General features: G+C 49.1%; 3 protein-coding genes across 3 annotated transcripts; 1 reads left to right on the top strand and 2 right to left on the bottom strand.

Annotated features, from left to right (window-relative positions):
- Nucleotides 1–4,405: 4,405 nt before the first annotated feature.
- On the top strand, nucleotides 4,406–5,198 carry PC9H_008858 (uncharacterized protein; the record flags this gene model as incomplete). The annotated part of the gene is made up of 2 exons (XM_036778365.1): nucleotides 4,406–5,054; nucleotides 5,113–5,198. 2 exons carry the CDS (start codon nucleotides 4,406–4,408, stop codon nucleotides 5,196–5,198), a joined length of 735 nt encoding a protein of 244 aa, XP_036629793.1.
- Nucleotides 5,199–5,641: 443 nt separating this feature from the next.
- Nucleotides 5,642–6,313, bottom strand: PC9H_008859 (uncharacterized protein; the record flags this gene model as incomplete). The annotated part of the gene is made up of 1 exon (XM_036778366.1): nucleotides 5,642–6,313. The coding sequence occupies one exon, from the start codon at nucleotides 6,311–6,313 to the stop codon at nucleotides 5,642–5,644; it is 672 nt and encodes a 223-aa protein (XP_036629794.1).
- Nucleotides 6,314–7,604: 1,291 nt separating this feature from the next.
- PC9H_008860 (uncharacterized protein) lies at nucleotides 7,605–7,946 on the bottom strand (the record flags this gene model as incomplete). The annotated part of the gene is made up of 1 exon (XM_036778367.1): nucleotides 7,605–7,946. One exon carries the CDS (start codon nucleotides 7,944–7,946, stop codon nucleotides 7,605–7,607), a length of 342 nt encoding a protein of 113 aa, XP_036629795.1.
- Nucleotides 7,947–13,227: the final 5,281 nt, after the last annotated feature.

Here is a 13,227-nt window from a genome sequence, read left to right on the forward strand (position 1 = left end):
TAGTTCCGCTCTGCAGCCTGTAGACTTTTAGAGTAGAATGCGACAGGATGCCATTTACCATCATCCGGATCCAGCTGCAACAAGACCGCACCCGTAGCGTAATCCGACGAGTCCGCTTCAACCCGGTATGGCCGATCCTCCTTTGGAAAGACCAGAACGGGCTCCGAAGTGATCAGCTCCTTGATCCGAAGAAACGCGGATTGAGCGGAGTCGTTCCACTGCCATTCCTTTGCGCAAGTGAGGTCAAAGAGAGGCCGGGCGATATGCAAGTAGTCCTTGATGAAGCGGCGGTAGAAGTTGACGAACCCGAGGAAGGATTGGAGTTCAGTCCGAGTCTGGGGGGTCGGCCAGTCCGCGACTCCGGAAACCTTCACGGGATCCATCTTGATCTTACCCTCAGAGATGACAACTCCGAGATACTCCACCTTGGTCTGCTCGAAGTTGCACTTGTCCGCTCGGAGGAAGAGCTTGTTCCGCTGGAGGATCTCTAGGACTCGCTTGAGAACCCGGCGATGCTCTTCGCGCGTCTTGGTGTAGATCAGAATGTCATCCAGATAGATAATGACCACACCTTCCGTAATGAGCCCCCGGAAGAGGTCGTTCATCATGGTCTGGAAGGTGGATGGGCTATTCGTCAGTCCGAAGAACATTACCAATGGTTCGAAGAGTCCGCGCATAGTCCGAAATGCGGCCTTCCACTCATCACCCTCCTTGATCCGGACATTGTTGAAACCCCACCGGACGTCGAGCTTGGAGAAGTAGCGAGCGTTCCGGAGTTTATCCACCAAGTCCGAGATGAGCGGAAGTGAGTACCGATTCTTGACCGTCATGCTGTTGAGCTTCCGGTAGTCCTGGACCAAGCGGAGCAATCCGTCCTTCTTCTTAACAAAGAACACCGGGGCGGCCATGGGCGACTTGCTGGGGCGGATCCGACCAGTCCGGAGATTTTCTTCCAGAAACTCGTCCAGCTGTTTCTGCTCCGCGGGGGACAGCGGGTAGCACTTGGTAGAGGTCGGTTCCGCTCCGTCCACTAGCTCAATGGCGTGATCCCACAGACGCGGCATGGGCAGTTCATCAAAGGACTCCTTGGCAAAGACGTCCTCGAATTCTCGGAGGAAGCCCGGGACTGCGCTGTTCCGAGGATCGTGGGGCTTGTTGCGCTGGAAAGCCAATGCGAGGCGCTGCGAGACCGTCTCTGAAGCTCGGACGTGTTCTTCCCGAAGACTCCGAAGGTACTCCGGAGTCGGAGGAGGAATGGTTGCGAAGATACGGTGTGATCGAGTTTAGAGCAATTACTCACCGACCCATTTTTTTGATCTATGAGGCCCTTCGGTGACTTCAACAACACCAGGCCAAAGAGTTTCGGTGTACGTAGAGATTTTCTCTGCATGGCTGCATTGATCCCACATCGTGTTTCCAATGCTAGCTGCGATTTTGATGTCGGATACGTCTTTTGGGGCAACCACGAACTATCTGTCACAGTTAACGTCGTGAACCCCCGCAAATATAACATCTTGATACGGACGTCAGACCATGTGAGCTGGACGGAGAGCTTTGTAACGCGAGAACGTCGGGTGAATAACCAAGGTCTAGAGGATGGTATGGGCTGGAAGTACTGGCCACTCATGATCATGTTCGACTTGCAACGCAGACAACACGTTTTTCCCTCACAATAAATAGTTGCAACTATTTAGAGGTAATTAGGCTGAGCTGCAATGTTTAGATTTCCTGATATGGGCTCTAAATTTACATTGATCATGTGACATTGCTGACTCCTCGCACGTGCTGCAGTGGAATTGGCTGGCATCACTGCTTTTAAAACAACGTTAACGTTGTTAACGTTCATTCCCCAAGGCTCGAGAAGTACAGTGTTCAATGCTGTACTTAAGCTTGAGACTTGGACCCTCTTGGATGGTCAACTTTTACGCTCCTGTACATGCACATGTAATGTGCCTTTAAGAAATGATACTAGTTTGGCCTGGAGCAAAACCTATCTAGAAATCGGTGTGGGGTTTCCGCTGGTTCTGATCATGAAATGCTCACTTCAGTTGAAAGTTAGGCAGCAGCAAGAGAGAAAGGAATTAGCTTAGAGCTCCCGGCCTTCAGTGATTCGTTAGACTCTGCATGATTTTGCAAGTGCGAAGGATGTCGGCCCACCAAAATCAAGGGTAATCTGTGAGTCGGGACATTGCAATTGCCTTCATTCGATTGAACTGAAAGATACGTCCTAATCTAGATCTAAGGCTGATCATGATGCGTACAATGTGGCCGACGGCCGATGCGCTTTTTGGCAGGGCAGATAGTGGCTATGATTGAGTGGGCGTTGGAGCACGCAGCGGAAGCAGGCAGCAGTGGCGAGTTTGCTGAGTTGAAGGGGACACAACAAGCGTGTGGGATGACTTACTTCTGGACATCGCACGTTGGACGCTAGACACTCCAAGGGACACCATGTGAGACAAACACAGCTCACTCTCGTTCCCTATCATTTGCGGTCACCTCACTTAAGACTAGTACTCATTTTCGCGCAGTTGAATATCCAAAGCGATCAATGCTTTGAATGAGCGCATGAGGGTAGATCCGGAGGAACCTACACAAAAACTTGCCATCAGCCGAAGCATAGAAAAGAACCGACGCGCATATTGGCCTAGGAGAGCCCTGGTATACGACGACACGAAGGCCTGCACCCTCTGAATCGCCTCCCCCGGCCCCATCTTGCTCGTAACAAATCCAAGTCACCTACGGCGTTCCCCGAGTTGGAAACGTACGGCAAATAGGACACCTTGTTACGTCCAACGAAAGAAATGATATCGTACTTGCAAGGAATGACGCATATAGCGCCTCAATTGCTCGCCTCTGCGTCAATGAATCGAGCTACTCCCGTGCCGCTTGTCCATCAGAGTCACGAACGGCCAGCCTATGAGCGCGACGACGGTGGGTGATCAACAGGATATCGACAAAATGGGGTTTCTGGGGAAGGTCAGGGCGGGGGAGCGTAGGGTTAATGGTATGCGGGTAGGGGTAGGATGTTCTGGGACCATAGTGGCTACGCGAGCGTCACGAACGGGTTCCGTTTGCGAGAACCCCTACGTGTGGATGATGTTCTATCGACGAGAAGATCAGCAGGATCTGGGTGGCCGGCCGCGTCGAAGTCGCCACGAACGTGTAGTGCTACGACAGATTCAATGATACAAACACAAGTGTCCTCGATGCTGGATGTGCAGGCATATTTGGCCTCGGATTTCCTATTAATAGGTGAGCGATCCTGTAATCCACGCGAAGCGGTATTCTGACAGCTACTGTATCCTACAGTGTATAACGCAGTCTCCCACTTGGATCGCAGTCTGATTACGGAGATGAAGACCCATTTCTGGGACTTTTGGTTCAGTGACGGCTCGATCAACAAGATTAACCACGCAATCCACGACGCTATGGAACGGTGATACACCGTGGCTGCTGACGCCTATCAACGAAACACGGCGATACCTTAGAGGGAATAGGCAGACGCGTCACCTTGAATGATCAGCAGAATAACATATCGTCACAGCGTACGGTGAGTGGAGCGAGTCCATGAGTGAGTAATTAGTGAAAGATTTCGGGTATCGTGCGCCCTGGTCCATGAGTGAGTAAGTGAAAAATTTGATTTGTGTGTTCACCTTTTTGTTGGTTCGCTGCGTAGGTTTTAATTGTGGGATCGTCCACAAAGCGAGGAGAGTTGGGAGTGGGATGGACGCGCAGAGGGTGTCTTCGTTTGTATTTGCAATGGCTAGTAGGTACTACAAACGATAGGTAGGTACAAATAAATGTTTTGAGCCATCAAACCTCCCTCCTCCTCACCACCACCAACAACAATGTTGCTGCAAGGTACGCCCTGCCTTTCATATGGCTTTTTTCTGCCTCCTCTAACCCCCACTTGCTTACAGAATCATGTCAATCAACCAAACATACTATACGTCAGACGTTACTCACAAACTCGCGATGGACGTTTACAACGCCGCGATTCTACGCTTTGGCAATTGCATCAAGAAGAGAGACACTCTCTTTATCACGTAAGGATCGCCATATGCATGCTTCAGCGACTGACGACTCTGAGTACAGAGGCGCGTCGGAATCTGCGCTACTCGAACTATCCGCGACCGTATATATATATCGCAACGGATCGTTGCGAGCTACGATAACCGTCGACGGTAACGATGACCCCGAATTCGCATGGAACGACGGCACACAACGCGGTCCCGTAGAGCTTCACGGGCACTGCCTACCGCTCAGATTCGCCCTCTAATGCGGGATTTCATACGTACAAAAAGCGAATAGAGTTCGAGAGGCTCAAGAACGTGGACACCCCCCCTGAGACTTCCCCGACTTACATCGACTCTGAGGGCCGATATGCTGGGACCCCCTGCCAGAGATGGTTGAGATGCTTCCAGGCATTCCTTACACTCATGAGCTCCCGACTGGGGCGGTTCTTACAATAGCTTGTGCTCACACGCTTGAATCTTTGAAGGAATATGGAGCGGTTGGGGATGAGGCTGAGATGCTGGCTGAGGAGTTGCGTGGGCTAACATTTGGGTGCAACGCGGATCCATCGACCGGACAAACTGCCTGCCCACCGATATACACTGCTCCTGGACTAAAACGCAACAATAGATCGGGCGATGATAAAGATTCACCCGGGTTTGACGGTTCTTACAATCTTGCTTCTACGTTGGGTGAAGGGCAAGGCTCAGGTATCTTTATGCCCGCTGTACAAACAGATACTCCCGAAGTCCGCAAGCAAATAGGGAGGATCCTCCAGATCCTTAACCGGCTCTGGCAGATTATTCTTCCTCGAAGTGTGTCCAAGCTCGAACACAATCTGGTCGAGTTTGACGCCACTGACAATAATACATTCAGTTTCGGGGGCTTGTTCTCTGGACCCACCAGCGTGCAGATGAACACCTCATCATGGGGTCAAATATTTAGCCAGTCAATTGGTTGGCAATCAACATGGCACACCGACATCCACGGTGCCCCTACGCACTGGACTCTGATTGTCATGATGTTACGGATCCCCAAAGGTGTGTAGATCGGTTCTTTATCCAGCGCAATTGCTTGGTACTGACACAGAATTGCCAGGCAGTGATCCAGGGCCATTTCTATTGGGCCGACTATGTTCTTGTATGTCTTTCAAGTTATTTGAGCTTTTCATGAACAAGATCTAATGTCACTTTGATAAGTATTTGCAAAATACTAGAAGGTTCCGTAAAGTGCTTCAACTTTCCGTACAGTTCTTGTCATTTCCGCAATCTTTACTTGTCATGTAACATAGTGATTTAAGACTTGTTGACTTACTAGGATGTTGGAATATTAATTAGGGGTCCCAGGAGTAAATAGGGGAAAGTAGGAAATAATGTCTATGATCGTTATATGAGGTCCGTTTGACTTGACTCAATTTGCGAGTGTATGCCTTGGTTTTATAGTAGCGTATGAAATAGCTACAAAACTCTAATATTCATGTCACTTACTACAAATCCCAATTTGGAGTATGACATCTGCAGGCAACATTAAATCAATCGTCCCCGATTGCGAGCTAAGCTTCATTCACATTGTCCACAAGTGAATAGAGAGCATAAATATATAGTCCATGACAATAACAATTTGATACCTAAGTACTCATCATAGTAGTAAATACTACATCTACTTGGTACTTGGTATCAGTTAACCTAATAAGCGAATCATTAATTAAGTCGAAGTCCGTTACCGGTCCATTCATACTATTCTGTATGAACTCAAGCGCACCAGTATGAATGGAAACACGAGTATAATGAATCCATACCGCCACAAAAGTTACTAATCCTCCCGTATCTCCATGGTTGCGAAAAGAAATCAATATCTGAAGATAATGACCTAGTTGGTTGATAATTCCCTGAGCGATCCCTACTCCGAGGCGAGGATGAAAAATAAGGTCGCTAGACGATATGGGAATGTTGCTTGCTTCCATGATGACTTTATAGATAAGTTGAGAGGTGATATTCCTCATGGTCTCGATGAGGATGATGTTCGTGTGGGGTGGAGGATTCACTAATTGTACCCATTTGTCCAGTTTAGTGTCGTATTGGATATCGAAGTCAGCAGGGAGGTTGTTAAGGAGAGTGAAGTCGCAATAGTTGTTAAGGCCGGCAAGGATAGCATCGTCAGGATGAATAGGAAATGGGTTTGATGAAAGATATGGGTCGAAGACGATGATGTATTGGTTACGAAAGAATGTTCCATTCTTTGTGAGGGCGGCGGGGATAATAGAAAGTGGTTTGGTAGGAACATTTGCTGTGGTGGCCATATTGTTTCGAGTTTATCGTAGTGCTTGTCTAAATGTATCACTGCTTATAAGCAATTTTATTAAGACGTGTCACTTTCACATTGGTCGAACCGTGGAAAAAAACTTAGATTTTTCTTATGGAAGACCTAGCTCTCTATAGCGAATATTTTCTCTACGATGATATCAGTTTTTTTTTAGTGCCATATAATATCTTTTCCAGGAATATTTCAGCATGCCAAGCTTGTGGTACTTTAACGTCTTATTTTCTTACGATACGCCTGCTGGGACTCAGCAATTGTAGGGTGACGAGGGCATTTTATATTTCTCTCCTGTATCTTGTAGGGTCGTTCTTTTCGACACCTAATGGCATCATATCACGTTATTATTTCCTATCTTTTCGAAGAGATTGCTATATTGTTTAGCGAACTATTTTTCCGTTTCTAGTGCCTATGTGCAGGCAACATTAAATATCCACTTCTTATATGTTTCAAATTTCCTAGGCATCACATATAGATGAAAATGATGACATGAAAATACGATACATTTGACCAGCAGGATATGAAACATAAGAATATAAGAATCATACATATGAGGGTTCCGCAAGTACAAAACTCCTACGAAGTATACATTCTTTAAAACTTTGCCAACGATCATGCCAGGACAGAACTAGATCTCCTGCATCAATCCAGGCATGATACTCGAATAAATATAATTCATGAGCAATAGGAGGTCTCCCATGAACACGAATGCGCAATAAAATGTACCTGCCACACATTACTTTCTGTTCAACGACATGCCCTAATCCTTTCTTTGGCACTTCAATCCAATCCCCAACGTAAAGGCGTTGTTCAGGAATGAGGAGGATATGACTCTCTCCACCCAACCGAGTTACGACCTCTCTTTCTTCAACGCTGATGACATTTCGGCGATAATCCATCAATGTGGGCAAAAACCTTTGCTCCATGATGGGGACAGCGAAGAAACTAGGCACGTTAATGATGGCTTCCGGTTTAGGTAAGCCTTCATCATCAGGCGCTGATGGCAACGAAGTTGGTACTGGTGGTGGTGGTGTGATTGGCGCGGGGGGTATTGGTAAAGGGACACCGTGTAATTGTGATGATGGCGTATTGGTGTAATGAGTGGTGGTGATTATAGTGAAGGCGGCTTCACTGATAGAACTGTGCGAGCTGGATGACATTACTGGTATAGAGCGTAGATGCTGGTGGTGCGAATCGAAAAGGAATGGGAAGGGGAATTACATGTGTTTGTCGCTCATTTTGCATACTCAGGGTCAACTCCTTGCTTAACAATTCTAGATAGGGGCTTCTTCTTCTTCAGATTCCGGTGCTATTTCTTCTACTAACTCGTCTTCTGATATTTCATCAATTATAGCATCATGATTCAGAATTGGGTCATCTCTGGAAATATAGCTCATAATGCGGAATGCAGCAAAAGGTTTTGCTAGTATAGTACCGTCTAATTCTTGTACTACATAATTTCCATTAGAGGTTCTTTCCACAACTCGATAGGGGCCGAGATAACGTGGCTGGGTCTTCATGGCACTTAATGTATCTTCTACTTGACTATTCCGTACTAGTACCAGATCTCCAACGTTATAAGTAGTTTTCTGAATGCGATGCTTGAAACGTCTCATAAATTGGTCTCTAGATTTGCACCTAGCTTTCCTGAGAGTCTCTGATGCGGCAATAATATCATTAGGACGTTTCTCCAATTGCTGAATTCGTAATGCCAATAAATCTGAAGTATCCATTTCTGGCTTGAAGCCAGTCACAAGAAAACTTGCTTCTGTATAGTCCAAAGGTAGGACTGGATGTACTCCATGTAACAGATAATAAGGCGAATAGCCAGTTACTGAACTGACGGTCACTTTGTCTGCAAAGACTGCCAATTCTACTTGTTTATGCCATTGAATAATTGTTCCGTCAAGTCGTTTTGGGGAAGATTTAACGATAGCTTCTCTGAGAATATAATGTCCTCTTTCCACAACTCCATTAGCTGTTTTGTTATACAGAGTGATTTTAACATGTGGAATCCTAAGTCGCTTTATGACGTCTGCAAATGCTCCTTCTAGTTCTGATCCATTATCAGTAACAACTCGGCCAATGGCTCCGTATCTGTAATAAATCTGTTCCAGAAAGAATTTGGCAAGGTTAGCAGAGCTTTTATTTCGTAGAGCTCTTGCTTCTGTTACACCAGTAAGATCATCTTTGGCGGCAATAATAAATTCATATCCCGCACATTTAGGCATCTTCATAAGGTCAATATACACCTTTTCAAATATTCATATTGGTGCAGATATTTCATAAGCCATTTTGAATAACTTTGTATTCCTAATCTGACATTCATGGCATGATGCAATATAGAAATGAACATCTGCGCGAAGACTAGGCCAATAGAATCTAAGCTGAATAAGTTCGAAGACAGCTTGTTCTCCTTTATGCCCTAGTTTGTCATGTGCCTGGTATAGAATTTTCTCCTTTTGATTCTGATCAATAATAACATGACAAGGAGATTCTTGTGTAGTCCGTCTATATAATTCTCCATTATAAAGAAAGAATGGTTTGACTTTCTTCAGAAACCTATCCTGATTTTGGATAAATTCTAACGGTGGTAACTCCGAAGTCTTCAAATATTTAATAATGTCATGAAACATATCTTCATATTTTGATGACTTGGCTGACGAGGGTAAGGTAAGGAGTACCATAGGGGTCGAATATAGGGGCTTTTCTATACGGAAAGTATCTGTTTCGAAGGGATTTGGCATGAATACTGGTAGTGCAATTTCATCAAGCCATTCATCATCATCTGGTACGAATTCATCTGGGTGGGGTTGTCTTCTTGAAAGTGCATCTGGACCTCTAAACTTGACACCAGGAATGTGAACTAATTGGAAATCAAACATTAGAATGCCTTGAATCCACCGATTCATAGCATTACTGGGCTGTAAGTCTGGTTCCTTTAGCATTCCCTTAATATATTTTGCATCTACTTCCACAATTAATCTTCTTGCTCCAATTATGTAGAGACGCCAGTGTCGAAGTGCTCGATATAGTCCATACAATTCAAGTTTGGGCTGAGAATACCTTGCTTGGGTACTATCCATAGGAATGGATCCATAACGGGCTGGTCTACGTTTTCCCTTTTCATTGTAAAGGGACACTCCTATTTTCTCTCCTTTCCTTCATCCCATGGACTCTTACCTACATTCCCTTCATTCCCCTTCGTTCCTTTTCGCTCCCTTTCCTTTCCACTTCCTTTCCACCCACTCCTTTCGCATCCGAGCCGCGTCCGGTGACTCCGGAGTCTTCCCGCACTTCGGACACTTCGGACTCGCTCGGACTCGTCTCGGACACTTCGGACTCGCTCGGGCTCATCTATACTCTTCGGGGCTCGTCCGGGTTACCTCTATCCTTTTCCCCCACTTCATTACTCTTCGCCCTTACTTCCCCAAGTCGCCGGCACGACTCCTGTGCATTTACCCTCCACTTCATTATCACATGTTTCCTTGTACCTTGTGATATTTGTTCGGACTTGTGGCTGGTGTACTGTACAGTTATCCTGCATTCCTCTCACGCTACTACAGTATATACTTCGCTTCCTAGCATGGAGAATCCTTATCCTGTTCTCTTTGGATTCTCCCTCTGCTAGGTGAGCAGCCCTCTCATGTATTGTAGTTAGCCTTATTCATTATCTTTGGATTCTCCCTCTGCTAGGCCTGCGCTGTCGGCCATCTTGAGGTTGCCCTTACAGCAGAACAGGATTTCCCATCCTGGCACCAGAGCCCTACGGAAAACGTCCTGCGCCACTTCGGACTCGTTCTCGACGTCTCTCCGGTTTTGCGGACATTCCGGACGCTCTCCTGCTACTCCCACCCACCTCTGAGGACCCAAGGAACTCCATCCCTCGCTTTCCTGACGACTCCGAAATGCCGGGCGCCTCCAGCCAGATCCCGCCATCCGAGCCAGTCGCTTCAGGACCGGACTCCGAGACTTTGCAGACCTTGTGGGCTCAGACGTACGAACACCAAACCCAAATCAGCTCCATCCAGGATACACTTGCCCGAATCGAAGGACTCCTCTTAACACCCCGTCCGACTACTCCGAAAACGACTCCGGACTCCGAGCTGAGGGGCACTGAAGCCTCCCAGCACGCCCCGAGTCGATCCGAAATCACCCCGCGTTCCCGTTTGAAGCCCGCCTCTCCCCCAATCTTCGACGGAAACCGCAAAGATGGTCGCGCGTTCTACAATGCGTGCTCCATCTACTTCCAGCTCTGTCCGGACCACTTTCCGACCGAGCAGGCCAAAATCCTCTGGTGTCTCTCCTTCTTCCAGAAGGATCGCGCCAAGGAGTACGCGGACATGGTGCTCCGGAGTCCGAAGGATCCGTACTTCGAATCCTGGGCCGCCTTCGCGACCGAATTCCGGACTCGCTTCCTTCCGGATCGGGAACGTGAAGCCGCCATGCTCAAGCTGGAGTCCACCCGATACCACCAAGGGCGTCGGACTTTCCAGGAGTACCTCGACGAGTTCCGGGACCTTGTAGACCAATCCGGATACTCCGAAGGCTCCAACATCACGATGAAGTTCCGCCGCGGATTGGACTCCATCATCCAGAGCCGTGTTGCCGAGTCCGCAGACTGTCCGGACGAGGATGACTTCGAGGGATGGTACAAGGCAGCGCAGCGGGTTGCTGACAACCGTGCTGCCAACCAGTCCTTCCACTTCGGCGTGCACTCCGGAAACTCCGGATCCCTCGTCCGACCAGCAGCCAGCTCCGGAGTCGCTCGGACTCCTGCGGGTGTACTCCCCGCGCCTCGGACTCAGCTCCCGCCTCTGCAACCCCGCTTCCAACTTCCGCCTCCTCCGAAGGCTCTCTCACCCGGCGTCCCCATGGACGTCGACCACACCCGCTCCCGGCCCGCCGCTTCACAGCTCTGCTACCGATGCGGCAAGCCCGGCCACATGTCCCGCGAGTGCCCACTTCGGTACGACGTCCGGTTCATGACCACCGAGGAGCGGATGTCCGCCATTGAAGATCTCCTGACCGCAGCCGATGTTGTAGAAAGTGCGGGGACCTCGGAAGGGATAGACGATGAGGGAACGGCCCCGGTTGAGGAATCGGACACGCCGGATTTTGTCCGGACCAACGAGTGATCAGTGCGACCTCGTTGGTAAATAACCGATTTGCTTGTCTTAGCGTAGACGAAATAGACGATTCCAATCACTCCGATGATTCGTCCGACGTTAAGCAAGCAACTCCGGTTACAATCCGCACACTCCGAAGGTTTCGCCCGCAGTGGGAACGGCGGCTACCCAGTAGCTATAAGATCTCCGCGCTGCCCGGCAAGCTTTCGCTAGATATACCCGTTGAAGTGCAGAGCACAGATACACAACACAGATGCACCCTGCAGGCCCTGGTGGACTGCGGAGCCACCGGAGTCTTCATGCATCCGCGCTTTGCTGATGCCCATGGTTTCACCCGACGCAAGCTGTCCGCCCCGATTCCAGTCTTCAACGTTGACGGATCACCAAATGAGAACGGATCTATCTCCGAAGTCGTGGACCTTGTACTCCGGTTCAAGGATCACACGGAACGGATGCTTTTCGCAGTCACTAACATCGGACGGCAGGACATCATCCTCGGATACACCTGGCTTCGGAAGCACAACCCCGAGATCGACTGGCAGACGAAGGAGGTGACCATGAGCCGCTGTCCGTCCGGATGCGACACCTGTCGGAAGGAGTTCCGCCATGACAAGCTGACCCGACGCAAGGAGTCCGTGCGACTCCGGGAGTGTCGTACGGGTCCGATGCCAAGGGTTGAGGAACTGCACTCGGACGATCTCCCAGAGCTTCAGGACTGCGAGGATGATGATGAGGATGACAATGTCACAACTCCGGACGACTCCGGACTTGAGAGGGGTGACCGTATCTTTGTGGCTATTCCTCCTCCGACTCCGGAGTACCTTCGGAGTTTTCAGGAAGAACATATTCGGGCTTCGGAGACAGTCTCGCAGCGCCTTGCATTGGCTTTCCAGCGCAACAAACCCCACGACCCTCGGAACAGCGCAGTCCCGGACTTCCTCCAGGAATTCGAGGACGTCTTTGCCAAGGAGTCCTTTGATGAACTGCCCATGCCGCGTCCGTGGGACCATGCCATTGAGCTACTGGACGGAGCGGAACCGACCTCTACCAAGTGCTACCCGCTGTCCCCGGCGGAACAGAAACAGCTGGACGAATTCCTGGAAGAAAATCTCCGGACTGGTCGGATCCGCCCCAGCAAGTCGCCCATGGCTGCCCCGGTGTTCTTTGTTAAGAAGAAGGATGGATCGCTCCGCTTGGTCCAGGACTACCGGAAGCTCAACAACATGACGGTCAAGAATCGGTACCCACTTCCGCTCATCTCGGACTTGGTGGACAAACTCCGGAATGCTCGCTACTTCTCCAAGCTTGACGTCCGGTGGGGCTTCAACAATGTCCGGATCAAGGAGGGTGATGAGTGGAAGGCCGCATTTCGGACTACGCGCGGACTCTTCGAACCGTTGGTAATGTTCTTCGGACTGACGAATAGCCCATCCACCTTCCAGACCATGATGAACGACCTCTTCCGGGAGCTCATTACGGAAGGTGTGGTCATTATCTATCTGGATGACATTCTGATCTACACCAAGACGCGCGAAGAGCATCGCCGGGTCCTCAGGCGTGTCCTAGAGATCCTCCAGCGGAACAAGCTCTTCCTCCGAGCGGACAAGTGCGATTTCGAGCAGACCAAGGTGGAGTATCTCGGAGTCGTCATCTCCGAGGGTAAGATCGAGATGGACCCTGTGAAGGTCTCCGGAGTTGCGGACTGGCCGACCCCTCGGACTCGGACTGAACTCCAATCCTTCCTTGGGTTCGTCAACTTCTACCGCCG

This window comes from Pleurotus ostreatus (genome assembly GCF_014466165.1).
Source record: "Pleurotus ostreatus strain PC9 chromosome Unknown scaffold_6, whole genome shotgun sequence".
Taxonomy (NCBI): Eukaryota; Fungi; Basidiomycota; class Agaricomycetes; order Agaricales; family Pleurotaceae; genus Pleurotus; species Pleurotus ostreatus.